The sequence below is a fragment of the Trachurus trachurus genome (genome assembly GCF_905171665.1).
Source record: "Trachurus trachurus genome assembly, chromosome: 11".
Lineage (NCBI taxonomy): Eukaryota > Metazoa > Chordata > Actinopteri > Carangiformes > Carangidae > Trachurus > Trachurus trachurus.
In genome coordinates, this window is record NC_139904.1 from 3234290 (window position 1) to 3253197 (window position 18908).

The 18908-nt window shown below is 41.1% G+C and overlaps 1 protein-coding gene across 3 annotated transcripts; it reads right to left on the reverse strand.

The window, feature by feature from the left end:
* Window positions 1–351: 351 nt before the first annotated feature.
* On the reverse strand, window positions 352–17256 carry LOC310993725 (tubulin beta chain-like). Of its 3 annotated transcripts, XM_083982167.1 has the most exons (6): window positions 17135–17256; window positions 8560–8668; window positions 5661–5771; window positions 4032–4276; window positions 2556–3158; window positions 352–1130 (listed from the first exon to the last, which is right to left on the reverse strand). In XM_083982167.1, the coding sequence occupies exons 1-6, from the start codon at window positions 17189–17191 to the stop codon at window positions 921–923; spliced, it is 1335 nt and encodes a 444-aa protein (XP_083838293.1). In that variant the 5' UTR covers window positions 17192–17256; the 3' UTR covers window positions 352–920. The 3 variants fall into 3 exon arrangements, with proteins under 3 accessions (XP_083838293.1, XP_083838294.1, XP_083838295.1); XM_083982168.1 differs by lacking the exon at window positions 5661–5771; XM_083982169.1 differs by lacking the exon at window positions 8560–8668 and having other exon boundaries at window positions 5661–5763; window positions 17135–17246.
* Between the last annotated feature and the right edge of the window lie 1652 nt (window positions 17257–18908).

Below are 18908 nucleotides of genomic sequence, written 5' to 3' on the forward strand. Positions count from 1 at the left end.
TTAGCTTAGCGCTGTTAGCCTGTGGTCCCTGGAGTGAGTCCTGCAGTTTTTTTTTTACCTTAGTCTGGTTGCTAAGATATTTTGTAGAAAGGACTAAGGTAAGTAAGGAAAACACCTTAAAAAATCTAAGAGATTATTTGATGGAGAAGAGTTAAGGGTGTTTTAGTTTAAGGGATTTTAAACTCAGACTTTGAGCAAAATCTCTTACGGTTGCACACAAGATCTTAAGTATTAGACTTAAAGAAACCCTTAACGGAGAAGAGTTAAAGGTGTTTTAGTTGAAGGGGTCTTAAACTTAGACTTTGAGCATAATCTTATCTTAACAAATCTCAAGACTGCACAAAGGACCTTAAGTATAAGACGAAGATAAGGAATACACCTTGAATATTTAATATTTTAAGGCAGAAAACCTTATCTTGGACTTTAAGGGTAAATCTTAAGATCTTAAGGAAAGAAAACACCTTAAATATCTAAGTGAATTTTTGAAGCAGAAGACTTAAGGGCTTTTTGTTCAACTGTTTTCAGTTTAAGGGAATGTCAACTCCGGAAAATCTTAACTTAAGGTGTTTTGTGTCACCTGCCTCAGGTGTTGGTGTAAAGGGCTTTTAATTATTATTTGGGGGGGGCGGGGCTTAGTATAAACCCCGCCCACATGGCGTCACAATAACCTGTAAACCATGGCACGTTAATTTGGTCACATGATGATTTATTTTCATCCTGCTGCTCGTTCACTTCCGTCGTCACTTCCTCCTTCACCTGTTCACACCTCCTCGCTCCTCTGGCCCCGCCCCCTTTTCCTGTCACGCCACTTTTTTTTTTCTCTTTTTTTTCCAGATTTTTTTCATTTTGGTTCTGAGCTTCTTCTTTTTCTTTTCTTCTTCTTGTTCTTCTTCAGCTCATGTTTCTGTTGCTCCTCCTCCTCAGGCGTCCTCCTCCACCTCCTCCTCGAACTCGCCCTCCTCCTCGGCGGTGGCGTCCTGGTACTGCTGGTACTCCGACACCAGGTCGTTCATGTTGCTCTCGGCCTCCGTGAACTCCATCTCGTCCATGCCCTCGCCCGTGTACCAGTGGAGGAAGGCCTTGCGGCGGAACATGGCGGTGAACTGCTCCGAGATGCGCTTGAACAGCTCCTATAATAAATAATAATAATAATAGACAGGTAACTCTTGGAAAAGAGGTTTTAAATCTCAATGAGTTTCAATGAGTTTTAAATCTCAATTAGTTTTTTACCTGGTTAAATAAAGGATATTGATATTGATTGACAGCTTAGTCAAATGGTGTGACGATAACCACCAACCATTTTAAACTTAAAGGGAAAGTTCACCCAGAATTGAAATTTCATTATCTCATTATCTCCTCCCCCTCATGTGGACTAAGGGCTGGGAGAAGTTTCAGAGTCCTCCGTGGCTTCTCTGAGTTACAGGGGGTCTCGGCGTAGCAGTGCATGTCCATATAACGGTTGCAAATGGATACCAACTGTCTTCGTCACAAAAAGACACACCAAAAAACATCCAAATACTGTACCTTCATGCTGCTCGTATGTAATGTCAGTCTTGTATTGAAGCCCCGACATGAGAAATTGTTCCGAAAAAAATTAAATAAGTCTATATTTGAAGCTTGTTTTGTAGCGGAAGCTCCTCTTCCTGGTCCGTGCGCCAGCGTCACTGCGATTACTGATGCTGGCGCAAATCTCGCGACATTTGGACGGACCAATATAAATAAGTCTATATTTCAAGCTTGTTTTGTAGCGGAAGCTTCTCTTCCCGGTTCGTCCAAATTTGACGAGCCGGGAAGAGGAGTTTCGAGAAGCTTCCGCTACAAAACAAGCTTGAAATATGGACTTATTTCGCATTTCGGGGCTTCAATACAAGACGGACATTACATATGAGCAGCATGGAGGTATTTGGATGTTTTTTGGTGTGTCTTTTTGTTACAAAGACAGTTGGTATCCATTTGCAACCGTTATATGGACATGCACTGCTACGCCGAGACCCCCTGTAACTCAGAGAAGCCACGGAGGACTCTGAAACTTCTCCCAGCCCTTAGTCCACATGAGGGGGAGGAGATAATGAGTGAAATTTCTATTTTGGGTGAACTTAACTATCCCTTTAAATCAGACTTCTGGGGCTGGGATGTACAAAATAAGTTACAAATGTTGAAAAGAACACTTCTCCAAAGCATGAACGGGACAGAGGATGTATAATGACATGTCCTGGAAAAGTCCTGGAAAATGATTTCAAGAAAGGAGTGGGAACCCTGCGCTGCAAAAACTAAGAATATTTGTCGTATTTCTTGTCAAAATGTCTCATTTCTAGTCAAAACTAACCTCTTTTCTCTTAAAATAAGACTCATCATCTAAAAATGAACTTGTTTTGAGATGATTTCCATTCGTTTCAATCAAATTTTCACTTGAAATAAGTAGAAAAATCTGCCAGTGAAAGCAAGTTTTTTGTGCTTGTAATAAGGAAGAAAATCCTGCTCCACTATCAGATTTTTCTACTTATTTCAATTTTGGGTGAACTATCCCTTTAAAGTAAACCAACCAACCAACCAACCTGGATCGCCGTGCTGTTGCCGATGAAGGTGACGGCCATCTTGAGGCCGCGCGGCGGGATGTCACAGACCGCCGTCTTCACGTTGTTGGGGATCCACTCCACGAAGTAGCTGCTGTTCTTGTTCTGCACGTGCAGCATCTGCTCGTCCACCTCCTTCATCGACATGCGGCCGCGGAACACGGCCGCCACCGTCAGGTAGCGGCCGTGGCGCGGGTCGCACGCCGCCATCATGTTCTTGGCGTCGAACACCTGCTGCGTGAGCTCGGGCACCGTCAGGGCGCGGTACTGCTGGCTCCCCCTGCTGGTCAGCGGCGCGAAGCCCGGCATGAAGAAGTGCAGCCGCGGGAAGGGCACCATGTTGACGGCGAGCTTCCGCAGGTCGGCGTTGAGCTGGCCGGGGAAGCGCAGGCAGGTGGTGACGCCGCTCATGGTGGCCGACACCAGGTGGTTGAGGTCGCCGTAGGTGGGCGTGGTCAGCTTCAGCGTGCGGAAGCAGATGTCGTAGAGCGCCTCGTTGTCGATGCAGTACGTCTCGTCCGTGTTCTCCACCAGCTGGTGCACCGACAGCGTGGCGTTGTACGGCTCCACCACCGTGTCCGACACCTGAAGACGGAGACGGAGATGTCAACTCAGCCTTAAAGGGATAGTTCAACATTTTGGCAAATTGTGCCCATTGCCATATAATAATCCCTATAGTCATAGCAGTAGGTTTGTTACCTTTAATTGTTGGTGCAAGCTGTTTTTAGAACAGCGGAGCAGAGCCGTGAGCTGCTCAGAGCTACGCTACGGAGGCTTATATTATGGGATTTCTTGGTTTCCCCTCATGAAACTCATCAAATACACAATCCAACAACTCCACAACGCTCTGGTGGACAAGTTGTGACCTGCACATTCACCACGCTATGAGATGATAACAGAACGTTACCAGACAGAGTTGTTTTAGAGGGAAATACAGAGACTGCTTGATGAAAAACTGTCCCTGAAGGCAACGTGCATCAGCGGTTTTGCATGAATTTCCCTCTAAAACAACTCTGTCTGGTAACGTTGTGTTATTATCTCATAGCGTGGTGAATGTGCAGGTCACAACTTGTCCACCAGAGCGTTGTGGAGTTGTTGGATTGTGTATTTGATGAGTTTGATGAGGGAAACCAAGAAATCCCATAATGAGCCTCCGTAGCGTAGCTCTGCATGAGCAGCTCACGGCTCTGCTCCGCCCGTTCTAAAAATAGCTTGCACCGACAATTAAAGGTAACGAACCTCCTGCTATGACTATAGGGATTATGGCAATGGGCCAATTTGCCAAAAATGTTGAACTATCCCTTTAAATTTATATTGAAATGAGTGATTTAACTCACTGCAGCTCAGATTAAACAAATAAAGAGACAAGAAAATGATTTAATGTCACAATAAAAGCAGAAATTAAATGCCGATGTTCATTTTTATCAATAACTTGGGATGTGTTTACTGATTGGTTACCTTGGGCGACGGCACCACGCTGAAGGTGTTCATGATCCGGTCGGGATACTCCTCCCGGATCTTGCTGATGAGCAGCGTTCCCATCCCCGAGCCGGTGCCTCCTCCCAGGGAGTGTGTGAGCTGGAAGCCCTGCAGACACTCGCAGCTCTCCGCCTCCTTCCTCACCACGTCCAGCACCGAGTCCACCAGCTCCGCCCCCTCCGTGTAGTGACCTTTGGCCCAGTTGTTGCCGGCGCCGCTCTGACCTGAACGCACACATGGTGGTTTTGATTATTGATTATTGATTATCAGATCGTTGAGCTTCTTTCTTTTTTTTCTTTCTTTTTATTTATTCCAACCAAGGCAATTTCACAATTTGACAATATCATCACAACATTTCTTCCATTGGTTGGAAGGGAGCAGGGAGAAGATACATCTTATATTGCTTGCCCCTCACTCAATATCCAATTTTCCAAGTAATCTGTCACTGAGCAACATTCTTACTATAAAACATACAAAACAAAGGAAACAAAATACACACTGTAGTCTTACGATAATGTAAACAAGACAATAATGAAAACAAAAAACAGCATTATAAGAATCATTGGCTACATTTATCATAATTTCTGATTGCTATTTCCTTAAGCATTTTCTTGGCTTGGAAAACATTAGTACAAGTCTTCAATTCATTACTTTGAGAGTTCCATAGTTTGACTCCAGCTACAGATGTGTATCTCCATCTGTTTCAAAGTTGTCTGAGCAAACGGATGTTTAAAATGAAACTTCCTCCTTTCTTCTTCATCCTCTGATCTAAGAACAAACAATTCTGGCAATATTCTATTTTTTGCTTTATACATCACAGCCAGTGTTTGTGTTTCTACTAAGTCTTTGAATTTCAGCATTCCTGATTTAAAGCAGAAGTAAGCGATCCGGTCGTTTTGGCTAATGCTGCGTTCCAGGCAGGCTTTTGAAACTGTAAATTACAGCTTCAAGTCACGACTTACGACTTTGTAGCGTTCCAGGCAACCCACAACTTGTGTTTTTCCGACCTGTTTTACCGGTGAAAGTCACTATAACGGCCACTCGTAACTTCCGACCCGTGAACTCGTACCAGATTGAACTGGTACCACTTCACAGGTCGGAAAAACACGAGTTACGAGTTGCCCTGAACGCACCATAACGTCTTGTCAGCCGATGGAGTTAGCAGCCCCCGCCCTCGTCATGGATCTATTGGTCCTCGTCCCTACGTCACCACATTCAGGCGCATCCCTTGGCTGCACACACAGCCCTTCATGCTGTTCTCTCTCCTCATTGGATAAAAATTGTAGGATACGAGAAAAGTTTTCTCCTCGGCTCAGAGCAGAGCAGAGTGACTGACAGACCCGTGTTTCGGTCCAAACACTCTATGTAAGTGATTGCTGTCGGAAGATATAACTATTTAAGACTTATATTAACACAAAAATATCGCTTACTTCTGCTTTAATAAACAATATGTTAGTATGATCTCTGTATCCTACATTATGAATAATTCTTACTGCCTTTTTTTGTAACATAATCAGTGGTCTTATGCTTATAAAGTATGTATGGCCCCAAACTTCCACACAGTAGCTTGAACAATTCTCTGTCTCTCTCTCTCTGTGACTTTCTCACCAAACACAAAGTTGTCGGGTCTGAAGATTTGTCCAAAGGGTCCCGATCGGACCGAGTCCATGGTTCCAGGCTCGAGGTCGACCAGGATGGCTCTGGGAACGTACTTCCCACCTGAGCACAGGGAAAACACAACGGGTCAGATTCATTTCAATTCAATTCAATTCAATTTATTTATTCAAGAAAGAAGGGACGATGCACTTTGGAACAGCCAGGGTTAGGAGACTCCATTACAACTTTTAAAGGACAATTCTGGGCGAATTCAACTCGGGGCTGTATGTTCCTAACATTTTAGGTCTAAAAGAAGGAATCTGAAGATTTTCAGTTTAATGTCTCCTGTTTTGCGGTAGTTGTGTCTGTCCCCGCATCGCCACGGCAGCGATGAATGGGAGCGGATTGAGATTTGCCGTGTTAAATTCATTCATATCCTCTCTCTGTGTGTTTCTCTTCCATGGTTGAGAATCAGTCTTTGTGTTACTGATGTTTCACAGCCTGTGAAGTGCCATTTCTTTTAATTCAATAAAAATATCTGAAAGAGAATCCATCTCATGTCTCGTTCTTTGACTTTCTCCTGAAGTTAAACCCATAAATCAGCTCACACTCTGTCGTTTTCTCCTCTGATGTTTCTACAGCAAACGGAGCTAAAATGGAAAAAAGAGCAGAGTCCAGTTTTTGTCTGGATGAAGCTTCACAGCTCCGTCGACAGGAAGTTCAACTTTTCAGATTCAAACCCCTTCTCTTTGTTCTCTTATGATACTTTATATGTTTTATCATCTCCACCTGGTTCAGGGAGTTACTCACTAAAACTGAGACCGTGCTGCGTTCAGGTTACACCAGGACATTTTTAATGCTTTGGAAACACAGATCAACAGTTTTCTACAGTTGAACCAACAGGAAGTAGATTTAGATTCATATCATATTTTTGTTTCTGTTTCCAGCTGTAAATAAATAAATATAATAAATCCTTGTGATGCAGTTAATTGACTCATGTGATCTGAAACATTTATTTCACGTGAGCTTCAGTTTCACAGAGAGAAGATCCATTATGATCAGTTATCAGCTGGTGTATTGGTGTAGTTCCTCTCAGATGCCACTAGATGGAGTCAAATACTGTAAATCGACATCTTAACAGCAACACAATCCAATTTAATGTTGCCACATTAAGACACTAACAAACTACTAACTAAGATTATTCATCACACATCTTTATATCATATATTTATATGTATGTACTGTATTTAAACTCTCTGAGCTCTGTTCTACTTTTATTCTATTAGTTTACATATATGTGTACACATCTCTGCTCCTGTTGCAAGTGAATTTCCCACATGTGGGATCAATAAAAAGTCTCGTATCTTATGTGGAGGAGCAAAATTAAACATGAACATCTTCCACAACTGTTTTTAACATGAATTCATCATTTATCTACACGTTGTTCTTTCTATACTGCAGTGACACAGTTTGTCCACAGGATGGAGCTCCACTCTACAAACACCCACAGTGAACAGAGTAGTGAACATTTCTATAGAGAACATTATAGTTCAAATTAAATAGTGATCAATTATAAACTCAAACTGAGTCTATTCAGAAAAACCTTTTAGATAAACGTCCTGTTTAAGGGTTGCAGTCTGTGGAACAGCCGGTCTCCTTCTGTAAGGTTAAAGCCGCGGTCTAACCCTTTAAGTCCCGTCTGACGGTGTGGCTCAGATCAACCCAGTCTTGTCACCGTGTTTAACAGCTTTAATGGACGGTAACTCAATGTGAAATGTGCAACAGGGTTAAGTGCAATAAGTTCAAGTGCAGGTTTTTCTCCTCTTCCTCTTTTCCTGTCACGGTCACTGATTTGATCTGTACAACACCCGAGGAACTACTTTCCTTTGTTTTTGTTTGTAGCAAAGATTTGTAACACTTTTCTTTTATTTTTAATGTTGTGAATTTCTGTATTATCTTTTTTTTTTTTACTTTGAAGATCACTGCTGTTGTTTTTACATAGGGGAGGTATTTTAATAAGCCTTTTTTGGCTTCCACCTCTCCTGCACAATGTTTATAATAATAATAATAATACATTTAATTTCTAATGCACTTTTCATCAAACAAGATCTCAAAGTGCTACAAAGTTAAAAAGTTAAAGGCAAGGTGGAGGAAACAAAAACATACTCAATAAAAACAAAAAGACAAGGTTAAAAATCATATTAGTAATTAACAGTAATGCATGGGCCTTTCTGAATAAAAAGGTTTTTATTTAGGCCTATGTTTAATGTTTAATCCAATGTTTAATTTCATTGTTTTTATGTAGGCTATATTATGTGCAAATAAACTAAACTAAATGTATGTATGTTCTTTGTTAAGTCATTATTTTGTCCCTCTTAGCGTATTTCCTTGTAGTGGTTTTCTATGGTTCCTGTATAGACTTTTCGTGTGTTTTTTGTTTGTTTTTCTTCTCTTTTTTATTATTAGGCTACAACAACCTGCCTGGGGATAACAGACGGAAATTAGCGGTGGCTATAATATATACAATGTTCATTAATATGCGCTGTCCCCTAAATTTAAATAAATAAATAATTATTATTGTGATGGTGCGTTCAGTGTCAGGTGAAAGAAAAGAGGAGACCGCACACTTAAGCTCCCTTTATGTGCTGCTTTTATTTAGCACATTCTGCACAATCAGTAAGGTTTCGAGCGTACTGCTCTTCTTCAGACTAACTCATTCATACAGGACGCCCCATCTTTAAACCTGCCCCAGTGACCGGTGATGTATTAGCAGCACATAAAGGGAGCTTAAGTGTGCGGTCTCCTCTTTTCTTTTTTCTGTTTACGTTTATGTTTGAGGCCAGGACCTTTTTAATTGGATGTACGTGACCTTTCTACTTTTTTGTGTCTGAGTCAGGGGTCATGAACTCACCTGTGGCTTCATTGTAATAAACACTGATCCTGTCCAGCTGCAGGTCGCTGTCTCCGTGGTAAGTTCCTGTCGGGTCGATGCCGTGTTCATCACTGATCACCTCCCAGAACTACAACACACACACACACACAAAATTTAGTTCATATAACACACATTTCCGCCACTTTATACATGTAGAGACACATTTTTGCAGAGTAATTTGTATCAGTTCCACTAAAATCATCTGTTTGCAGTTTGAACTCTAAATTTCTTTCGTTTGATTTCACTTTATTTTGGAAAACAAGCTGCTGAACTTCCTGTTGTTTACCCAGAGTCACGGACCACCTGTGTGAGATTTAGTTTTTTGTTTTAGCTTTTCTTCCTCTTGATTTTGACCTTTGACAACCAAAAATAATAACTTTATAATTGTTCTGCCATGAGCTTCAGTTGTGTAGAATGCAGCAACAGCAGAAAGAGTGATAACAGATAAAGACATAAAGAGATATCCAGCGCACACATAGTTAATAAAACTGATTGTTAGGATTGATATTAAAGTCTTAGTTGAAACCAGTCGTTTCCTGTTGCAGTTTTAAAGGGATAGTTCAACATTTTGGCAAATTGGCCCATCACCATAATCCCTATAGTCATAGCAGTAGGTTCGTTACCTTTAATTGTCAGTGCAAGCTGTTTTTAGAACGGCAGAGCAGAGCCGTGAGCTTTGAGAGGTAAATTCATGCAAAACCGCTGATGTGCGTTCCCGTCGGGGGCAGTTTTTCATCAAGCAGTCTCTGTATTTCCCTCTAAAACAACTCTGTCTGGTAACGTTGTGTTATTATCTCATAGCGTGGTGAATGTGCAGGTCACAACTTGTCCACCAGAGCGTTGTGGAGTTGTTGGATTGTGTAATTGATGAGTTTGATGAGGGAAACCAAGAAATCCCATGAGCCTCCGTAGCGTAGCTCTGAGCAGCTCACGGCTCTGCTCCGCCGTTCTAAAAACAGCTTGCACCAACAATTAAAGGTAACGAACCTACTGCTATGACTATAGGGATTATGGCAATGGGCCAATATGCCAAAATGTTGAACTATCCCTTTGAATCGGATGTAATGTTGTCAGACTGCAGAGACAGAGAGGCGTCTTCTCCTCCTTCATTGGACTAAAAGTAAAACCAGAGGTCTGTTCGCTGTGGGGGGGTGGAGGTGGAGGTGTGTGTGTGTGTGTGTGTGGGGGGGGGGGTTTACAATCAGCGCTCTGTGCTGCAGAGACACTGAGATGTGATTAAACCTCCAGTCGTCACAAGATCCTCTGAAAAAAAAGCAGCTGGTTGTGCAACACGACACGACACCTCTGACTCTGAACACGGTGAAAGGTTTCACTGTGATAAACTCTCACCTCACACACACACACACACACACACACACACACACACACACACACACACACACACACACACACAGACAATTATCACACTGATTGCAAGCTGCGTTACACGGCCACACACATGTTGCATCACGTGTGTTGAGAGACACACACACGAGCGTGAAGAGACTCTCAGTGAACGATCTGGTCTCAGCCGCAGGAAGTTCAAGACCACAACTCCTCATCATCTGATATCAACACACACACACACACATCAACACACACACACACACACACACACACACACACACACACACACACACACACATCTGTGAGTCTCGAGGGGAACGGATGAAAGGATGAAGAAAAGACGAGAGGGTTTCAGAGGCTGGAGAAGAAGAGGAAGAAGAAGATAAAGGAGGAGGAGGAGGAGAAGAAGGAGAAGAGCTCACTGGATTTTAAAATGTTAAAATCTGAAAATCAACAAGTGTCAGAAAAAGTCTAACATTAGAAAATCCCCTCGACCAATCAGCTGTGACCTGATCACACATATTTTAACTCCCTTTATAACGATCAATATCCCAAAATCCCAGATCGATCACATCGTTGTATAAAGACACTGAAGTTTCCCAGAGACACAACAACAAAGAGACACAACGAGCATAAAAAGACTCACAACAACAACAACAACCATCAAGTCGCTAAGAGAGAAACAAAATGACTGTGAAGAGACGAAAGAGAAAAGAAGACGATGTGACGATGTCGTCGTCTAATGAAATTAAACTGAGCCAATTAAAACTTAATAATTCATCTTTTAATTTAGGATTTTGCTAAAACTGACACATGAAACTGCCTCACTCCCGAGCAGTGATGGGAATAACGGCGTTAAAATAAACGGCGTTACTAACGGCGTTATCTTTTTCAGTAACGAGTAATCTAACTAATTACTATTTCCACCGTTACAACGCCGTTACCGGTACCGACAATTAAATGAGGCGCGTTACAAACTACTTTGAAGCCGTTGTCCTCCGACTTGGCTCATCTCATCTCAGACACAGAAGCTGCTAAACTGTTGTTGTTTTTTCCTCCTCTCCTTTGGTGAGGGGAGGGGGGAGGAGGGAGGGACGAGACAACCGCATAAGTGATGATGATTGGTTGAGGCAGAGTAAGGTTTCATGCTAAGCCAATCAGAGGCAGTGTTCAGTTTGTACACAAACCACACACGCAGGCAGTTTAGCCTCACACACACAGACTAGCAGAGGGAAGCTGCCGAGATCGGAGGGAAAGTGGAAACAGACACTACTTAAATCTCCCTGAGGTAAAAGACAAGAACATGTGAGGTGTAGCTACATTATGTCCCGGAGCGAAGTGTTTGTCCTGAGCTTCTGCTCACCTGACTCTGTGCAGCTTCTTCATTAAATCCAAACAGTCCGACACAGCGACGCTCTGCTCCTCTTTGACTCTAAAGTCTCTGTAGCTCATCAGCTGGAACTCTTCCAGAGCAGCTACAGCAGCGTTGTGACCTCAACCATGGTTGGTGAGAGCAGAAATGTTGTTGTTGTAGTGAAAATGGGCGGGCTCGTGAAGACGCGAATTTACACAAAGTCAAAACGAGCGATAAATCGCATTTCTCGCATATCTCGCGTTTGGTCGCGCGTATAAACTCGAGCGAAAAAAAAGCGTTCCGAAAAGGACGAAGACGCGAAGGTCCCGTCGCCATAAAAGAATCGGGTGTATTGCGTCGCAAAAAAAAAAAGTCGCGTCTACCGCGTCTCGCGCCTAATCGCGTCTTTGCGTCACGGCCTTTTACACCGCGGACGTAACGAATAAACGGTGACGGTGTGAACGAACAACATAGAACAGGACCAGACGTGGCGTTGTTTCCTCTTTTCACCTACAGCTCCACTCTCCCTTACTTACACTAACTACTGTTATTGTTGAGGCCAGAGAATTGTGGGATTTGTAGTTTTTGACCAATCGTGTGCTCTTTCTTTTTGTGATTTTTCCGGTTCACACATGTTTGTTTTTTTAGGGGCAAATGCGAGTGAAATGCTCGCCCATGGTGGGCATAAGAAAATGTAAGACCTGTCTAAAATTATTTAAGACTTGAACACAATAATTAAACAAATTTAAGACATTTTAAGACCTAAAATTTAGATTTTCACATTTTAGACTTTTTAAGACCCCGCGCGCATACCCTGTTATTTCATATAAAAGTTTAAGTGCATACATATTTTATGATGCTGTGTATTATATATTTAAGACCATCTTAGAATTTTCTAATAAATTTAATACTTTTTAAGGCCTTAATTTTAGATACATGAATTTAAGACTTTTTAAGGATCCGCAGATACCCTGTTGTGCGCTTGCAGCAGGACAGATAATCAGATGGATAATCGGTAAAGTTAATAATTTCACTTAATGTGGCCATGAATAAATTAATTTCGATGTTTCGCCTGTTATTAAACGCAAATCTTGAATAGGTCTCCGCTGTTTTTACATTTAAAAAGGTCTTTGTTGTCTTTGTACAGAGACAATATGAGATTTGCTTGTAGCCACAGCACTTAAAAAACCCACTGTAACCTATTTTCATAGGCACACCAGCCTCGCTTTCAATAAAACACACACTCGCATTCCATAATTGCGATCAGTGAAATATATGAAAACAATAAAATACAATTTAAAAATGAGAGAAAAAAAATCCAAATTCTTCGACATATTTAAACTTAAAAAAAAGAAAGAAAAAGTAACGCAATAGTTACTTTCCCTGGTAACTAGTTACTATTATAGTGAAGTAGTGGAGTTACTAACTCAGTTACTTTTTGGGAGAAGTAATTAGTAACTATAACTAATTACTTTTTAAAAGTAACGTTCCCAACACTGCTCCCGAGTCCATGTCCAGCAGATAGACACCATCCTTTCGACTGTGCGTGCAGTAACAAGGGAGATAGAGCCGTATCGCCTGTAATTAGCTTAGCTCAAACGCTGGAAGTGTATAGGTAGTGTTAGCCTGCCTCCACCTAAAGTCTCTAATTAGCTTAGCTCAAACACTGGAAGTGTATGGGTAGTGTTAGCCTGCCTCCACCTAAAGTCATCAGAGAAACTCTTCAGCAACTCTAAACGGAAACCGGCGGGCCGATCTTCGTCTCAGAGCTGACAAAACTCTCCGGTAAGGCATCTTGAGCGGTCAAATGCCGGTAACAGGACGAGATCGGTCAAAACGGAGGGTTCAAGCAAAGACGGTTTATTTTGGTTCAAGCTAGCTACATCGAGGGTAGGTTAGCTTCCTGTTTCAAAGTAAAAGCACTAATTCTATCCTCATGGTTTTCTGTATGTAAAGGGCAACGGGTGTTTTATTTTGTGAAAGTAACCGGAAGTGCGTTGGTCACAACGGCTAGCTTGAGTAGCGCCGAATTCGTCCGAAACAAAATTGTAAACAGCTGGTATTTAGACATATTAACGACACACTGCTGATCTAAACGGCTACTTTCTCACCTAAACATGTTTCAAATGTTGATAAAGTGATATATTTACAGAGTTTAGAGCTAAAATGAAATCAGCTTCTGACTGCTGATTTCAGCTCGGGTAGGAGGCAGGCTAACACTACCGATACACTTCCAGTGTTTGAGCTAAGCTAATTACGGGCGATACGGCTCTATCTCCCTCGTTACTGCACGCACAGTCGAAAGGATGGTGTCTATCTGCTGGTCATGGACTCGGGAGTGAGGCAAGACACAAAAAAAAAAGTTGGCGTATCCCTTTAATAGCATTTGAGACTTTTAGCTTTTATTAAAGATCTGGATTCAAGGTTTTTTTCCTCCTTCCTCTTCTTCTTCTGTTTGACTCTGAGTTGCAGCTTTTCTTCCTGAGTCGGCCTCGTTTCCACCGGCCGACACATTAACGCCAAACTGAGTTAAGACGAGAGCTCAGGCTGTCACAGCGGCTCAGTCGGCCGCCGCTAATCTGGACGTTTGTGTGTGTGTGTGTGTGTGTGTGTGTGAGAGAGAGAGACTAAAGAGGGGGGTGAGAAAATCTCATTTTTTAATCTCCACCACTGTCACCTCAACATGTCCCACTGTCCCTAAACTCACCCCCGCCGTGGTCGCCATGGAAACGGACCGTTGACATTTAACTGAAGCTACAGTAATGATCTTAACCCTCCTGTTGTCCACCTGGGTCAAGGAAGGAAGGAAGGCAGAAAGGAAGGAAGGAAGGAAGGACAAAGGTAAAGAAGGAAGGAGGGAGGGAAGGAAGGAAGGAAGGAAGGAACGAAGGAACGAAGGAAGGAAAGAGGGAGGGAGGGAAGGAGAAGGGGAAGAAAGGAAGGAAGGAAGGACAAAGGGAAAGATGGGAGGAAAGAAGGAAGGGAAAAAGAAAGGAAAGATAAAGGGATGGAGGGAGGGAACAGATTGGGTCAAAAAGGAAAGAGGGGAGGGAGAAAAGAAGGAAGGGAAAAAGGAAGGAAAGAAAGATGGAGGGTCAATTGGATCAAAAGAGGAAGGAAGAAGAAGTAAGGACGAAGGGAAGGAAGGAAGGAAGGAAGGGAAAAAGGATTGTGGAAAGAAGGAAGAGAGAAAGGAAGGAAAGAAGAAAGGAAGGGAACAGATTGGGTCAATTTGACCCAGAAGGACAACATGAGGGTTAAGAAAAAATAAAATAAATAAAAAAATAAAACCTTGGTGCAACATCGCCATCAGAGCAGCCAGAGTTTAATACGTATCGATAGCCGATCGATAACTGATATCAGTTATCGATCATCATCTGGTTCTGGACCCGAGGCCGATGAGGTCGTCGAGTCGTTTCCAGACTCAGAGTTTTAATCCAGCGTGAATCGAGGACGACCTCGGTCTCACTAAGTCTCTGTAAAGACACTTCACGTCTGCACTGATCACAGAGCAGCACAGACACACACACACACACACACACACACACACACACACACACACACACACACACACACACTGCTGCTGTGTGTGTGTGTGTGTGTCGACCCCAACCCCCACAATCAGCACTAAACGCCACCAGCTCCTCCTCCTCCTCCATCCAACACCGTCATGGTCATGTGCACTTTAAATTAGTCTAATTAAAAAAAAAAAGTGTATATTTTATATTTTATATTTTTACTGCAAATAAAAGACACGTTTCTCTGGTTTAATGTGACTAAAGATCAGTTCAACATCCGAAAACTGAAAGAAACAGGGAACAACTTTAAACCGCAGTCTATTGAGAATAAACTAAACCTGCAGTGACGCCTGTTTTAACCCATAAATAAATATAAATCCATATAATTTGGTTTAAGGGTCCATCAAGAATAAATCTCTGCTTGTTTTGCCCATTTAGCCCCTAAATAAATATGAATATTATACTTTATTTCATCGGGAAGTAACAATGTTTGTTTAGAAGTGAGGCCTGGGTTCAGAAAAATAAAAGAAATACAAAATATTGAGCCAACACAATGATTATCATAAGCATAATAAAAGAAGTTTTGACTTCTCTGCAGAAGAAACAGTGAATCTACGATGTAAAAACAGCTGCAGATGATTTTTCCTTTTGATTGATTGATTGATTATTGATTATTTGACTTTTAACCCAGTCAATATAAATTCATATAGTAATTAGATGTAAAGGAAGTTAAGATACAAGGAGATATTGATCTCAGTGTGACGTCCATCAAGAATAAATCTCTGGTGGTTTTGCCCAGAGTGACTGATATATCAATAATAGTTATATCAATTGCTCTGATTTTGCCCATTTAGCCCCTAAAATAAAGATGAATATTATACTTTACTGACCTAGGTTTAGAAAAATAAACTGAATTACAAAAAAAATACTAAATATTCTTCCAACACAAAGATGATAATAACCACGATGAAAGAAGTTTTGGCTTCTCTACAGAAGAAAGTGGCTGAAACAGTGAATCCTTTTAACCCAGTCCAGTAAATTACACTGATAAACAGAAACAGTTATGAACAGTTAATCCCCTGCATAAATCATGTGTGATCAGTGTGTGTGTGTGTGTGTGCGTGTGTGTGTGTGTGTGTGTGTGTGTGTGTGTGTGTGATGGAGCTCTTTAAATGACCTCATCTGTGCTTTCAAAGAGACACTGAACCACTTGTTATCTCCCCTCCTCCTCTCCCCTCCTCTCCCTCCTCCTCCTCCTCCTCTGCCTCAGCAAAAAAATGCTTTTCTTTTTTCCAGCGTCTTCTCTTGTTTCTTTCACTCTTTTCTTTTTCTTCGTCTTCTTTGCTCTTTAAACAGTGACAAAGAGCCGGCGGCTCAGCGGGCGGCCGGGCAGCAGCAGCTGGCCCCGAGCGTCTGCTGGAGCTCAGCCACACTCATTAATCACGGATCAATGGCCTGAGTTTTATCAACAGTTTCTAATGTGAACTTTTCCTTTTTCTTTTTTTAATTTAAAGTGACTTCATATCCCAGAAACACTCACGACGACACTAAATTCCATTATTAAATCTATTGTATTGCTTATTTTAGTGCAGAATTAGACTATAAACGTATCTACATTAACACCTGCTGCTGTATATAAGTGTTTTTGGTAAATATTAGTATGTTTTCTGGGACTTTAACATCCCATCACATCATTAAAGCACTTAAGCAGTGATTTATCTCTTCACACTTACAACAGGATTAAGTCAGATTCCTGTTTAGTTCCTATTTAGGCTGGTAGTTAAATGTCTCTGTCACAGCTTTATACCTAAATCAAAGCAGTAGGCTTGTAAAATGTGGTGATTAAAGAAGAAAATATAAACATTTCCTTTAGATAAATTGATCTGGCACAGAAATCAGATAAGCAAATGCTATAAAAGCAATAAAAAAAACAACTTTAACCTCATTATAATCTCTGCCTGTGAACTCCTGATCAACTTTAATCAGAGTGGTGGTGAATTTAATGCAATAAAAATAAAACACTTTTACTGTTTAATGATCTACTGTAGCTACTGATAAACTACTAGAGCACAGATTAAATGGTTAACATCACAGAGGATGGAGTGCCAACAAAAGAAGCTGTGGTTTCTCTTTCATTTGTATCTTGAAATAAACTTCTTTTTTTAATTTATTTGAATAAAATAAAGAAATTAAACACCTGATTTCATCTTTGTTTTTAAATGTTATTTTCTTAAACTGTCACAACTCTTAAGAAAATATAAGAAAATACAAGTTTTTACACTGTGGTCACTAGAATAAAGAGTTTAATTAATTATAATTTACTACTTCCACTCACCTTAGCGCCGATCTGGTTCCCGCACTGCCCGGCCTGGATGTGCACAATCTCCCTCATGATGGCTGCTGGTTGTCGGTGGAAGTGGAGCGGAGCTGCTGGAGCTACTGACCGGCCACAGACGCACTGACAGACGGTCTGAAGGAACTCGGAGCTCCGCTGCGTCTCCTACAGGCGGAGGAGGACTAAACTTTTTTTTCTTTTCGGAGGAGGAGGGGGCGGGGCCAAGAGGGAGAACGTCTCTCCTGATTGGCTGCTGCGGCTGTGGCGCCGGCGCTGATTGGCGGAGACCTGTGGAAGGGATTTGTCTCTCCGAACGAAGGGGGTTTCCGTGTCTCGGTCGCAGGGGCCGGAAGAAGAGAGGGAGTGCCGTGTATTGTCAGCAGTGCCCCGTTGGAGCTTTATCCCCGTTATAACCTGAATGAGACTGAATACAAAACAATAGAAAACAATAAAACAATGGAGTTTGTGCTAAAGTACAGATCTGGGATTATTTTACTTTACTTTTCTGGATTATTTTATCATTTTATGCTACTTTTTTTTAGGCATTTTCTTACTTCTAATCTAAAACATTTAAAATTCTTATTTAAAGCAGCATCATATCAACTTATAAAGTCCCAACAGTAAATGTATTGATTAGTCAGACTAATATAACAATGTAAGATGTTATATTTTGTATATATATATTTGATATAAATATTAATAATATTAACTACTGAACTAGCACATGTAGATATATTCATATTACAGACTGAGGACGATGATCATGATGATTTATTGATGGAGACACAAACAACCTCTCACACACACACACACACACACATTCACACTTACAGTACAGATTAATGATTGACCTATTAACTGATTAACCTACTAACCCGGTGTTCATGTCTTTGGATTAAGTGGAGGACGGTGTAGAGTAAACTCAGGGAGGGTTCAAACCCGGTATTGTTAACCACTGTACCACTGTGCCGTCTTTTTTGTAAATTTGAAGCTTACAACCGACCAAACACATGAATCAATTCATTTCTTTTTTTCCTCCTTCACCACAGAACCACAAACACACCTGGTTATTCACCTGTTTCTGTCTCTACAGAGGTTTTAATTATATGAACTAATGTCTTTGGCATTTTTCCTGTTGCAGCATGTAGATCTGGTTAAGTTATTTAACTATTTTGTTCTTAAGGTTTTAGATCTTAATATCACAGTATAACAGTTTGTTTTAAAACTTTCATACACCTTTATTTTCAGTTTTTGGACTTTATTTCACTGTTACTGCTTTTGTATGTCTAATTTATACTTTTATTGTGATTTTTTAAATTATTATTCTTACTTTCTCATGTGAAGCATGTTTTAGCCGAATTTATGTTATGATGCTATAAAAATAGAGTTTATTATTAAAATGACTTACCCATATCTTTGTTTTCCTAACTCTTCTGTAGGTTATACTACATATAGGAGCTCTGTAACAAAAGGATTTCCCCTCGGGGATCAATAAAGTCTGTTGGTAGATTATCATTATAAATATTGACCCACAAGCCCGTGGTCTTTCAGTTTCATCAAACTCATGAATCATGAACAAACTTTCTGTCATTTCTACGATCAGGATTTAAAAAATTCTTCTGCAGCAAAAATCAGACACAACTTTGGCCTCAGATTTTATCAAACCAGTCAAAAAAAAAAAAAAAAAAAAGAGTCAGAGAACCATACATTCGTCTCAGTACCATGCAGTCTGAAGCTTCTTCATCATAAACTGAATGTTTTTGAACTTTTTTCA